General features: G+C 39.8%; 1 protein-coding gene across 1 annotated transcript in view; it reads left to right on the forward strand.

The window, feature by feature from the left end:
• LOC122792270 (prolyl endopeptidase-like) overlaps positions 1-14546 on the forward strand; it is a 315525-nt gene that overhangs the window by 186461 nt on the left and 114518 nt on the right. Inside the window, exon 5 of the mRNA XM_044060028.1 lies at positions 10873-11022. Within this exon, the coding sequence (XP_043915963.1) occupies positions 10873-11022 (150 nt within the window). The remainder of the gene's footprint in view (positions 1-10872; positions 11023-14546) is intronic.

A 14546-nucleotide genomic window follows, 5' to 3' on the forward strand; every position in this document is an offset into this window, starting at 1 on the left:
TATGACTGAACATGGTACTTAGGTGGGGTGCCAGTTCGTTCTGTAGTTCGTGTAGAATGCAGCCTGGGATGTTGTCTGGTCCCATGGATGCTGTGTTCTTGGCTTTGGAGAGTGTGGTTTTTACCTGTGCAGCCGTGATTACAGGAACTTTGCATTCTTCCGGTATAGAGATGGGCTCTTTAGGGGGTGAGAGGGGGGTAAAGTTAGCACTGAACCTATCTGCCAGAATGTTGGCAATATCAGTTGGGTCTGTATATTTAGTGCCATTGTGCTGTAACTCAGAGCAGATCTGAGTGTTGCCATTGAGATTCTTGACATAGCTATAGAATGGTTTGTGGTTGTCTTTAGAATCAGTGGCAATTTTGTTTTCGTAACTAGCTTTGAAGGATTTTATCAGGGATCTCAGCTTCTTACTGAGGCTGACCAGGGAGCTCCTCCACTTGTGGGATTTTACTCTCTTTTGCAAAAGTTTCTTCCTTCTGTTGTACAGTTTATTTATGGCAGGGGACCACCAGATTGGCTTCCTTTTTTTGGAGGATAGTGTCTTGGTTCTGTTTGGGATAGCACGATCCATGCACTCATGTACATGCCTATAAAGTGCAGTTGTGTAGGATTCAGTAGTCATAACTGTATTGTCCATCTGCATGGGTGTCATGAAGTTCACCACTTCTGTCTTAAGAAGCATGAAGTTGGCTTTGGAGAAATTTTTTACCATGGATGTGGATATCTAGGGTAATTAGCTTATGGTCGGATCGGACCAATGAGGCGTTGACATCAGGTGTGGAACACTCATATTGGTAATGACTAGATCTAGGATATTGTTGCCATTGATGGGGGTGTGGATAAGTTGATCCAGAGCATTGGAGTTTATGAATTCCAGAAAGCGTTGAGCGAAGGAGTTGGTACATGAGTAGTTTTCCCAGTTAATGGTGGGGGTAGTTGAAATCGCCCATTATTAGGGTGTTTGGTTGAACCCTAATATTTTCCAGTACATCAAGAAAAGAGGAGTGGGAATCCTGGGGCATGGTGGGTGATCTTTAGCAAGCTACAATTTGGATTGCAGTTTTGCCCAGAGTTAGTTGCACTTGGATAACCTCGGTTGCATTATGCTGAGCAACTAGCCTGGAGGTGTGGATATCCTTAATGAATATGGACACACCTCCGTGTGCACACACTTTTCTCCTTGTTTAGACCTGCAGAATGGAAATGGTCTCTGCAGATACTGAATCCAGCAGAGCTACTGAATGGAGCAGCAAGGAAAGCAAGATCTTCTTGCTGCAATGGACCACCGGCAGGCCCTGTTTGGTGAGTATGAGGGTCCCTTTATAAATGTAATACTTGGTACCAGCTTGCTAGGGCACTGAGTGATGCCACTGGTATCACCTGCTCTGATGAGCAATGCAGGTGCAATTGTAGTGAGCTTTAAAGGTGCCACCCAATCCTGATGTGCCAGTGGGAGCCAGAGGTTAGGTAGGTGGAGCTATCTTATTCCTTTAATCATTCTGCTCCTGGTTTAGCACTGTACATTAGGCCTGTCACCTGTAGCTGTAATTGTCTTCTGTTTTCAGGGATATGTTGTACTGACTACTTTTTGTTTTGTGTTTCCAGCAGTAGAGATGATACAAGTGAACAGATTCTCCAGGTGGCATATGTAAAGTCTATTGCTACCAGTAGTGTACTAGTTTAATGAAAAGTAATAACATATGTACTGATCTGTTTTTTAATTTTATTTTTCTAAAGGATTGCTGTAGTGCAGGTTGGGGTAAGGCAGCACTTTGTGTTCTGCTGGCTACCCAGTAGTCACAACTCCTGCCACTCTACATGGTGATGAAGTTCACTTGGTAGGTGACCAAGAGGGCTCACTGGTGGAGTCTGTAACTAACTCAGATGAGGGGGACAATTGTTGCTTGTCTGCATGTGGTCCAGAGGGGTACTTCTAGGTATGCTGCTGGAAAGTGCACTGGCTGGTGAGGACCAAGGTGCACCAGTGTCTGGATGCCTGAAGTGGTACCCTTCAATGCTTGCTTGTGCAGCTGATTGAGTTACATGGTGGGCTGACACCATCATTCAGGGCATGAGACGCAGTGCCTGCCCATGATATCAGCCATGGAGGTGACTGGTATCTGGGTATATTCCCTCTGGACCAGTAAGGAAGGCCCTCATTACCTGGCCCTATCCACAGCAATTGAATTCAATACTTGTGTACCATTCTCTGTCCCTGTTAGTAGTCTAGTCCTATCCATTACTAGTTATCCACCCTTTGTTAATTTGTATCTCCTGGCTGCTGTCCCTCAGTTGTGTCAGTGCTTCCCTGTCAGTCTTTGCATTGTATGCTTGTCTACCCTACTTCCTTGGCTATACCCTCCTTTCACCTGCACTTTCCCTTCTATTCTTTTTGTGGAATGGAAGAATGGTTTCAACTGTACCCCCCATAAAATGTATGCCCTTCTTAGCCTCCATATTTGTATTCCCTTCCTGCAAACGTGTGTGTGTGTGTGTGTGTGTGTGTGTGTGTGTGTGTGTGTGTGTGTGTGTGTGTGTGTGTGTGTGTGTGTGTGTGCGTGTGCGTGTGTGTGTGCGTGTGCGTGTGTGTGTGTGTGTGTGTGTGTGTGCGTGTGTGTGTGTGTGCTTGCATGTGCATGCTTGTGTGTCTGTGTGTGTATGTGTCTGTTCGTTCCATTGCTTGCTGTTCCCCATTTCTGCCTGTACTTCCCCCATTTATATAATAAAATGACTTGATACTTTGGGCATCACAGTATATAGCATTGTCGCTTGGGGTACCTTCTGTGTGTTGTCTGCATATCCTCCTTGTGTTCACGTGGGTTTCCTCTGGGTGCTTTGATTTCCTCCCACATCCCAAAGGCATGTAGTAGGTGGAATGGACACGCTAAATTGGCTGTAGGTGTGAGTGAGCATGCGAGTGTTTGGTGTGGAAGAACTACTGAGGCAGAGCTAGCCACCTGGTGTTATGAATCTTGGCAGTAGATGATTGTCACTATTTAAGTAATACCCCAACCCCATATGTAAAAATGAAGAAAAGGGGTGATGGATGGAGGGTAAAAAAGACTTGGTACTTTGTTGTGGGTGCCCTTATATAGACTGCCCTCAGTGCTTCTGTTGTAGCTTTGGGGAATGTAGCTATGCTTATGAACACAAGTAGTATCAGAAACACAACCTGTCTGATGCTTTCCCTTGGGTCATATAACTGCACATATATTGGTCATTCCAGCAGCATGGTTTATGCTGTTATCATGGCTGTAAAATGTAATTATGTAGCCCTGTGCCTGACATGAGGATATTGTGCTGGCACACATACATACCTTGTTGGCATCAGGCAACATCACTTTGAATTCTTCAGACTGCTTACCACAGTCCAATACTGCCGTACTTCCTTGTGAATATCTCTGTTTAAGATGTAGCTAAGAGTTATGGGTAAACTGTGAAAAGATAATGGATGTAAACAGCTAAAAAATAATGACCAAGAAGGTATGCAAAATGTTAATGGGCAGATGGCACATGAAATAGAAAGTTAATGTTCTGTTACTGAAACTGTGGAAAAAGATACAAATAAAGATGAGAGTGTGGACAAAATAAAGCAAATAAATACAGAGGTGGAAAAAGCAGAGTTAAAAATAGCTATATAGTGTTTGAAGTTGAAAAGGCAAAGAAGGAATAACAAACAAAGAGGGAAAAAGGAAAATGTGCCACTGGTAGAGTTATTAGGAGGAGGAGGATGTTAAAAAGGGAAAACATGAAGGAACATAAGAATACAAAGAAGGGAAAAGGGAAATATTAATACATAACAGTGAATGCTGATGGTGTAAAAGGTGAGTTAATGAGAACGGTGGTACTGAACTGGTGCAGAAGGGTAGAAGCTAATATTATATGCTTGCTGAATAATAGACACTTGATGATGCAAATAAATCAGTTTCATAAATTATAGGCAAATTACATGAAATGGTCTTTTGGATGTGAAGAATACTTGTGTGTTACTGTTTTAATAAAAGGCAAAGAAACTAAAGTTTTGGATGCTGTTGTTGGAAAAGTGGGAAGTATAATTTTGTTAGATGTTAGGAAGAAGAGAAGAGAGGAGAATATTGTTAAGGATTTTAGTAATCCATGCATCTACAAAGTTAACAGAAAAAGTGCAGTTATTTGAAGGCTTAATGATATTTGTGATTATAAAGCTAGGTATAGTACTAACTGGAGGTTTTAACAAGAATCTGAAAAATGTAAAAAAAAAAAAAAAGAGTTACAAGATGTTTATGTCATATGGCAGTTTAGTGTTAAGTAAAGAGGAGGTATATTTATGTAAGAGGAAAATTAGAGGCAGAAATAGGTTATTTTTGTATTCAAAAAGAATGAAAGTGAACCAAAGAAGAAAAGTGGCAGGATTTACAGACTATATGGCAAATGGAGGAAACAACAACAAGAAAGGTTGAAGACAGAGTTGCAGAAGTGAGGACCAGAGAACAGTGGTAAAACAATTATGGAAATATCATTATGGTCATTATTGGAAGAATGGTGGGTGATATTAGAACAAGAAAAAAAAACAAGTTAATAATTGTAAAATGAAACATAAAAAAGAAAATAAAAGGAAAATATGTATTAATGGTAGCTGAATAAAGTCTTTTAGCACAGACTGAAATACAATGTCTGCAAAAGAAAAGGCAAATATATGAAATGAGTAAGTGTGGAACACACAGCAAGAGGTTCTCCCGTTCGATTCTCGGCTGGAGCGCCTTGTGTGTGGAGTCTGCGTGGTCCTCCCCGCGGTCAAGTGACGTTAAAGACATGCAGGTAGGTGCGAGCATGAATGGGTGTGCCTTTTTTGAAGGTTGGGCGTCAGGCTGGCAACTTGGCACCGTACAAATCTACTGCCAATCATGAGCGGACTGGAGTTCCGCTGTGGTGACCTCTAGCCGGGAAAAGCCGAAAGTCTAGAGAGAGAATAAGTGTGGAACAAAATAATTATTGAAAAAGCAGTGCTGTTGTTTAAGAGGAAAAAAGAAAAATGTGACACTTTTTTGAGGAAGGTATTTTCAAAACAGGGAATAACACACAAGATGTTATTAAGAATTTGATGGGAGAAATATGCAATGATCTAGACAGAATTTAGAAGCTGTTCAAAAATTCATGGAGCAGATATGAAAAGGGAAAAAGTGAAAGTTTTGCAATGAGAAGTTAAAAGGAGAGTGGAAGCAGAGCAAAACACAGCTTGTAAACGTAAGTAAAGAGGAACTGGAAAAAAGCATTAAAGAAAGTGAATGTGGAGAGTTTGCCTGTGGTAGATGGAAACTGGTATACGAGTTTTACAAGGAAACGAGAGATAAAAGGGGTGAGATGCTTAGAAGCACTTAATAGTTGCAAAAGTTAATTACAGAAGAAGAGGTATATCTAGAAGTAGTACAATTTGTATGAAAGAGAGTTAAGAAAGGTAATTAAAAAAATGGAGTCAAATTACTTTGTGTAATTGTGAGTGGAAGTTTTTAATGATGATTGTACAAGTAAAATTAGATAAGGTGGTTGAAGAAGTGATAGGTGATTGTGTGTTTTGAATAAAAGGTAAACAAGTTCAATGAATATTGATTTTAGTTAAATTAGTGGATAAGCATTATTGGGGGAAAGCAGAGGAAGACAGTAAAATTGCGATGTACATGATAATGTAGATTGTATACAGTTTAAAAGCCTATTGGATAGGAGAAATGATAATTAGTGAGGCCAAATTATGAGAAAACAGAAGTCATGCTATTTGGAAAACAGATGCTTAGAGAACAAGATGAGAGTAATAAAAGGATGTTCTATTAGAAAGGCATTATTTATTTCAGTAACAAATGCTATGATATAGAAAAGCCAAACGAAGTTGGTGGAGACAAGATGTGAAATAGAAAAGGGGTGGTGAAAGGCCCAGTAGAAATGTCACATACAATTGACTTGATATTGATACTGAAAAATACAAATTAGATAAAAGAAGTAATTACAGAAGTTGAGAAATGCATGGGGAGGGAAGCTGGATTGAAGTTGAACAGAACAAAAAGTAAGCATTTGTGATGATGTAATTAGTGTATGGGAACATATATTTTTTGCAGATAGAGGTAAATGTATTAAGAATAGCCTTTGGACAAATAGAATGTAAAAATGTGATGGAAAAAGAAATTAGAGATTGTCTGTTTTGGAAGATATTTAAGCCAAGTTTCATGAAAAAAGTGTATCTGATTAATTCAGGTATTATGGGAAAATAAGCATATTCATGGAGTACATCTGCTTCCTGCAGAAAAAAATAGAGTTGTTAGCTGTCATTTTTTGCATAATATGAAGTTCTTAAATGAATCCAGTAAAAACAGGAATTATGTATAATGGAAAAAAAAGGAGTTTAGGTTTGCTGAGTACTGTTGTTTACTTTAGTTCATTATGTGTGAAATGAATGTTAAAGGTCAGCAAATATGACAGTGAGTTGTTAAGCAGATCATTGTAGAAGAAGTGTGAAAGGTCATAGAAGAATGTAAAGGAAGATAAAGGAAAAGGCTTTTGAGGAAAATTATTTTCAGAAGTATTATAAAATATGGACATGGGAGATGCCTGCAGAACTGACAGAGCAAGAAAGAAAAATGTGGTACAAGAATGTTTTGGGAAGTTACTACTTACTGAATCAATTCAATTGAATTGGGTAAGGAAAGAAATGAAGTTTGGGATTGACATGTAAGATTCAGATATGTTTGGAAATGGTCAGCTTTTCAATGAGATCATTACTGGATAGAGTTCCAGTGGAAATATTTATGTAATATAAGAAAAAAGAGGAAAGGATGTGTAGTATATGTGGGACTGAAGAAGTAATGAAACACGTCTTTTTTAATGTAAAAAGTGTAAAAACATTCTGGAGTGCTCCAGGTAAAGAATTTAAGACAGATTGGTTTGAAAAGCAGATGATGTGGCAGTTCAGATTAAATGCCACTAACTGCACAGGTTTAAGTGAACAGATTTCTATGCTCCCAGCATTTAACATGAAAGCAGAGTGTTTATGACATTATTTTTAGCACCTACTAGAACTTTCAAATGTGCATGTTTTACACTTTTAAACACATTTACAAGAATTGCCCTGACGTTTTATTTTGAAATAAATATTGTTTATTTTAAAATATTGCTTAAAACATTGTTTATAATATTTGTATATTTTTTTCAGAGGGTCTGTATTGTTTTCCATTGATTTAGTACTGTATGTCTGTCTTTTTAAATGAAAAGTTTTTAATATTAACGTGACTCTGGTAAGCTTAACAGCCATCTCTCAGCCATTAACTGGTCCTTCCTTAGACACCTACCCCTATGTGATCCCATACTAAAATTCAATTTCATTTTCCTTCATATACTCAACTCCTTTGTCCCCTTGTTTACTTTTAGAGTTAAATGTATCATACCCCCTGGCTTACACTCTCCATTCACTCCTTAATGTAAAAAAGAGACAAGGCTTGGATTTTTGGTCCAGAATCAAACTCCCCTCCAACCTCCAACAATGTAAAGACCTTTGCAGCCTTACCAAGAAATCCATCTGTAATGACAGGAAGATCTTCTATAACAACCCTCCAACTGCACACTTTACTAACCCAAAGAAATTCTGGCACGCCATCAACCAAATTCTACATCCAAGTAACCACTTTTCCCCCCAGCCATGCTCCAGTAGCACACCCCTTGAAACTGCTACAAATTTCAATTCATATTTCATTGAGATTATCAGCAAATTAACACTCCACATCCATCTCCAACCCAAATGCTAACAACCCCCTGAATCTCCAACATCCTCCAACCCCTCTCCGGCCTTTTCTTTGAAAACTGTGTATCTACCAACTACATTAAATCCTTGCATAAACCCTGATCCCCCTCCAGTCATAATTTGCCTTCACTCTTTCTACAAAAAGCTGCTAACTCTCTTGCCCTCCCCATCTCCATACTGATCAACCATTCCATAACTGAATCTAAAGTACCCACAATTTGGAAACAGTTCTACACCTTACCCATTCACAAGGGAAGTAACTCCTCAGAACTTGCCAACTTCAGGCCTATTATAATCCTATCCCCTCTTTCTAAATTCTAGAGAAATGTGTACACAAACAAATCCTTCACTTCCTCTTACACCCATCCAACATGGCTTTTGCCCTAAACATAGCACCTCCACTGCCCTCATTTCCTTCGTAAACACCATATCTCAATCAAGAGACCAAAACAAACTTGACTCATGTCTATTTCTCGATTTCTGAAAGGTGTTTGACACCATCTCCTGCCTCCTCCTGAACAAACTCTCAGAACTAAACCTATCCACCTCCGCTATTTCCTGGTTCACTAGTTACCTCAGTGACCAATTTCAAACTGTTAAATGTCTTTCTGCCATCTCTTCTGCTCTACCTGTCAAAATGGGTGTCCCTCCAGGATTAATCATTGGCCCAGTATTGTTTAATATCTTTACCAACCTGTTGTCCACACTCATCACTCATTCAATATGCTGATAGACTCCACAGTTATCACCATAGCTGATTCCCTCTCTGACTTAAATACAAGGACACCGAAATCCTTCTTATCCATCAAAAATTGGCTCCCCAAGAACCAACTAATTCTAAAGCCAAAAAAGACTAAACTCCTGCTTTTCATTCCCAAAACTATGAACCATCCTAAATCTTTCTTAGTCTCATCCCTCAGTAACACAGTGGGATCACACACTAAACTACTAGGGATCATCATCGACAACCATCTCAAATTTGATATGCACAGTGTCAACAATATAAAGAAAACCCATCCAAAAATTGGGACTACTTTACAGGAATAAAAATTCTTATCCAATAAAGCCAAAATCTCCCTAGTCCATGCCTACCTTCTCCCAGCCTATATTGTGGCTCACAAATCTTCATTAACTTTCAAAGTACTCTCTTAAGAAAACTAGAATCCACCTACAATAAAGTTGCTAGATTCACTGCTGATCATTCCTACCACACGCACCACTGCCTTGCTCTTAAAAGGTTAAAGTGGCTAGAATTTCCCCATCATCTGCTTCTCTCTCAGCTTCAAATGATTTGTTCTGTTTTGTATCTACCCTCCTTCCGTTTGAACATTGCCTCAGTTGTCTCTCTCTTCTCCACACCAAGGTCCCTACAAAGTGCTGAACAAAACCTTCTTCAAGTATAGAAGCCTAAAACTGGAATAGGTCAGGACCTTTACAGCTACTCCCCAGCCCAATCTTGGAATAAACTTCCTTTGAATGTCAGAAATATCAATCACCCACATAGTTTCAAAACTGCTATTAAAAACTATCTAAACAGTACATGGATCTGTTGCTGTAACAATCTTACTTGACTGTCCCCCCCTTGCTGTTTACCCCCTCTCACCCAATTCCCTTTCTCTCCTCCATCCCTACTCATAAGTTGTACATGGACTTAGTGTAATCTGATCTCAAGCTTAATAGTCTACCGATGTAACTTGGTACTTACTCTCTGAACTGTCCTTGCATATTATTGGTGTTAGAATGTATTTACTCTCTGGGTTTGTTAATCATGTGCTCATGTTATGTTAAAGAGTTTTTATAATTTACTATATCTGAGTTTTGTTTCTACATTCATTATGTAACTGTGGAACTTTTTTCTCCGGGCCTCCATTGAAAACGGTCTTTGGCTCAATCGGACTAACCTGGTCAACAAATGTCAAACAAGTAAATAATGTAATTAAACTAAATTGGTATGGGCCAGTAAATAATTGCACCTATGTGTATATAAGGCATGTTCTGTTGTGGGTAATGGTTCTGATGAAGTCCTTTACACAGCTAAATAAGGATGAAACCACTTAACATATGTACCTGACTTTTGTTTGTTATATTAAAATCATTTTTGTAACAGCAGCATTAGTTATTTAAATTTCATCTTCATTTTGGAGCTGACTACAGAGGTATTTGCACTGAGGGAGCACTACATGAGCTGTTTTCTGGTTATTTATGGGAATAAAACCCACAGCCTTCTGATCTTCCAGTGTTAATGGTAAGTGTTCTGCCAGTTGTGCCAGAGACACACCAGAATGTAGGATACACACCCATTTGGCTTTACAAATGCTGGGATTATTGACGAAGTTTACCAACTTAACATTAATCAGTATATAGTTCAATGTACAGCTAACTGGACAGTAGTCCAGCTTCATGCTGCTTCCCCTGTTAAGCCAGTCATTGATTATAATACTCCCTCCAGGAAGTACCTTGTTAAGTATCTGAACCAGCTTGAAACATCTCAGCATTTCCTCACCGAAATAGGCCAAAAGCCATGTCCTACTAATCAGTCTTATGTAGGTATCTGAGGGGCAATATCTGCTTATCCTTCCATGCTATACTCTTTGAACTTCTTTAGCGAAATAAGAACCGTGGTAAAGCAAACACTCACTCTAGAAACCAAAATCTGTACTACCTCATTAAAAATGCAAGGTTGGGCGAGAGGTACTGAGGTCAATGTATCACCTTTTTCTGAAACAGTTTCTCCCTAAATATCAAGCAGAGAATTTCCCTAACATCCTTTAAAATCAGTGTGGATAACTTGGTGAATAATCACAAATTTTCACCTTGGGTATCACCCCAGTACTGAGTAATATGGTTAACCTTGTGGTTGGTCTACTTGACGGTAAGCTAAGTAAGACCTTGTGATAAGTTTGACCGTATTATTCTAACTGGTACCTGATTATTTTCTAAATTTAGTAAAATATTACAATGCATATGCAAATAGTGAAACAAAACAGCCTAATATTACTGTAGGAATGCAGCGATTTGAAATAAATAAATGTGATAATAGTGAGCGACATAAATGAATTATGTAGATGCTTTGCTTTGGTTTAGACTTGTTCTTGTTTCTGTTGCAGGCCCCTTTTCTGGATGTGTTAAATGTCATGCTGGACCCTTGTCTGCCGCTTACAGTTGAGGAACGTGAAGAGTGGGGTGATCCATTAGCTGACAGGATGGTTTTGGAGTACATAAGGAGTTACTGCCCTTACCAAAACATTAAGTGTCAAGTAAGTTGAAGTCTACATTAAGTAGAACCTCTTTATAATTGTAGCTTGTTTCTGTCCTCCTAGAATTTAATTGAGATTCCCTGATGTACATATTCTGACAGAAGAGGGTTTCTGTAGCATCCTGAGTTGTGTTTGTTTCAATAGTGAAAAAATGTCTTCACTATGCAAGAAAATATGGATATTTGAATCTTTTTTACTGAATGAGTACCAAGAGAAGGCATACTGAGGTTTAAATGTATTTGCAGAGTGTACAAAGAGACATTTTGCACAAAGCAGCATTGCCCAAGACAGATCATCTGAAAGAAAAACTACACAAACAGACCAGTGTCAGTTTGCATAGCATGCAGTGGAAGTGGTACGTGTTTATAAATGTAACAGCAGCAGTTCTCTGTTATTGTTTCAAATTAATTTTAATCAGTGTCGTACACATGTTGTTCCAAAGTATAAATGGCTAAATATATTAATCTTATGCTAATAGCATGCTTTTGTTTGGTTCCTCATTGGATTGCAGTTTATCATAGCTCAGAGTTGTCCAGGTTGAACCAGTTGTCCATCTTTAGCTTTGTCTAACAACACCAGTTGACTTCTTTAATTAGGTGACAAAAATAGTAACCAGAGAGAAATTGCAAATGTGACTTGTGTCTTATTTTGCAGCACATATCACACTCAGTCTCACAGAGAATTGGTACAAAAGTTGCCAATAACAGGCTGTTCTAGGGGGGGCAATGTGGAAAGTGCATTTGCAAGTAGTAAGATATACAACAGAGTAGACTTGCAGTAGATGTCGATGACAGGACCTGGCAAATGCCAGGAATCTAGTTTATATAGCTGTAATTACTGATTTTTCACAATTAAAACTCAGTCTATTAGACGAACGTTGGATGTTCTTCGTGTTTCATTGTTGCAGTCATTACATTTGGGGTTATCTGCTTGCAGTAGCCCTCAGTCGGCCTGATTAACAAGGTCTTGGGTCCTGCGTCGGTTGCTGTCTCTTCTTCAGTGACATCAGGTCGTCAGGGGTATAAAACATGCAGCCGACTCCATTACATCAGTCTTTCTTGCCGTGCAGTGCCCGAAGCAGAAGCAATTTGCAAGTGCCGGTCGACCGACTCCTGAAATTTACATTTTCGAGTTTCAGAACCAAAGTCTTCAACTAAAAGCTAAGTACCCCATTGAGGAAACTTTTTCTTGCTCTAAACCGATGTCAGTAAAAGTAAATAATTGCATTTCTTGTGGAAAGCAAATACCTCATAAAGATTTTAATTCGTACTGTATTCCTTGCCTAAGCCCTGACCATGACGTACCTAGCTGTTGGTTTTGTGCCTTATTTAAACCTTGAACTATCTGTCATAGGTATATTTTCGTTTCTAAATATTTTGGTGCTCGGTTCAATTATCCTGATATGTCTTCGGTAAGCCATCCATCCGACTGCCGACATTCCGAAAAAACAAAGATAAAGACAGAGACAGGCTGCCTAGGTCCAAAGCTGCCGACAACGCTTTTCCTAAGCCAGTCACCATTTCACCAGTACTCAGTGAGGTGCTTTCGCAGCCCCTGCTGCCCCTGGCTCTACTGAGACCCATTTGGAGTCCGGTATGCCGCGAGAAGCTTCAACTGTGGAACCTGCAGATGTCTCTACCTTGGTTGGGTCAGGAGCCGCTGTGCAGGCACTGGCTTCTGAGGGTGTATTCAGGCCTACTGACTTGCATATTAAACCGATGCCATCTTCTTCAAGGCCTAAAACTCGAGCCATGCCTAGAAAACTGATGCCCAGACCGCATGGTCAGGCCTCTATGCCTAAAAAACAAATGATAAGAATGGCTGAAGACCTTGTTACTTTAATCAGGGGAAGTCAACCTTCCCCTTCTAAGAGACCTAGAACTGAGTTTGCTTATGATACTTCTGACCAGAATTCTGACATTTCTGTTTCCTCTGATGACCAGGATTTACCCTTATCTATGAGGATTCTGATGCTGAGGACTCAATTCCCTCTGCTTCCCCCCCAGAGGATTTCTCTTTTGGTGAAACCTTGCATACTCTCAGGGAGCATTTTCGTTGGGAAAGTCAGGATTTCTCTTATTCTAAAAAGAGGCTTAGGGATTTCTTACTCCTGCCCCAGCACAGGCCTTTAGCCATTCCTCCTGTACTAGAAATTGTGGATGATGCTTTTTCGGAGTCCAGCTTGGCCCCTGACTCTTTACCTCCTGCTCCCAGAAAACCCGATAGATATTACAGGGTTCCTGACTCTCACAAGTTCCTTTTCAAAAATCCTACTGTGGATATTGAGACCATTTCACAGGGACCCAAGGGCATTAAAGCTACTACTGCCAAAAATCCAACTCCCCTGATAGAGACTCCAGGGCACTGGATAGATGGGGTAAGAAAGTATACACTTCTGCAACTTTGGCCATCAGTGCCTTAAACTGATAGTTTCATATGTTAAAGTATCAGCAGCATGTTATTGGATTGCTTAAACAGAAAATTACGTTGATTCCTGATTGTGCTGAAAATAAGGATTTACAGGATTTAATGCATTCTGCTGAATAAGTTGGAAAACATATTTTGCAATGTGGTTTTGATTCACTAGAGGCATCTTGCAGGGCTGCTGTAACTAGGTCTGTACTTAGAAGGCATGCTTGGCTTAAGGAGCAATCCTTGCCAGATCATGTTAAAGCTAAATTACTGGATGCTCCCTTAAATCAGGACCACCTGTTTGACAACAAAGCAGAAGAAGTTCTTAAAAAGATGGAGGAAAAAGCTAAATCTATGCAAACTGTTAAAGATTTTTTACAAGTACAACCTCCAAGATTTAGTAGATATTGGCCTTCTAAGAATTGGTCCTTTCCTGCCTCTTCCAGACCTTCTCAGTCTAAAACCCAGATCTAGCAGAGCACCCAGGATTCAGTCCCAGGGTACACACAAGACTAAGCAGTGGGGGGGGGGGGGGGCCTTTACTTCCAAATCTGGGAGTAATAAAACTCCCCCTATGGTATACTGTCTCAATGACTTCTTTTTAAAATTTCCAAGCACTTTTCAACTGCCTGCCCCTTTGGGGGGAAAGATTGCTCTTCATGCAAAGAACTGGGAACTCATTACCCAGGACAAATGGGTTTTAAACATAGTTTCCCAGGGATACAGATTTCACTTCCACACGTTACCAACCCCAAGCGGTTGGCCAGATCTACCCCCAAATCAGTGAGCAGAGGCCCAAAAGCAAGTACTCTCTCTTAAGCATAGGGGCTATTCAGTTGGTACCAGAACAGGAAAAGGGACAAGGTTTCTACTCGTTTCTTTTACTGGTACCCAGAAAAGACAATTCATGGCGTCCCATCCTGGAACTGTCCACTCTAAACACCTTTTTGGTGATTCCAAAATTCAAGATGCTGACTCTTCACCAGTTGCTTCCTATGCTAGGCAAAGATGCCTGGTTGGCAACACTAGATTTAAAAGAAGCATACCTGCACATCCCAATCAGGGAATCTTGCAGAAGATACCTACGCTTCAAAGCAGGCTACATGCACTAT

The sequence above is a fragment of the Protopterus annectens genome, chromosome 1.part0, assembly GCF_019279795.1.
Source record: "Protopterus annectens isolate FY-2018-M chromosome 1.part0, PAN1.0, whole genome shotgun sequence".
Taxonomy (NCBI): Eukaryota; Metazoa; Chordata; order Ceratodontiformes; family Protopteridae; genus Protopterus; species Protopterus annectens.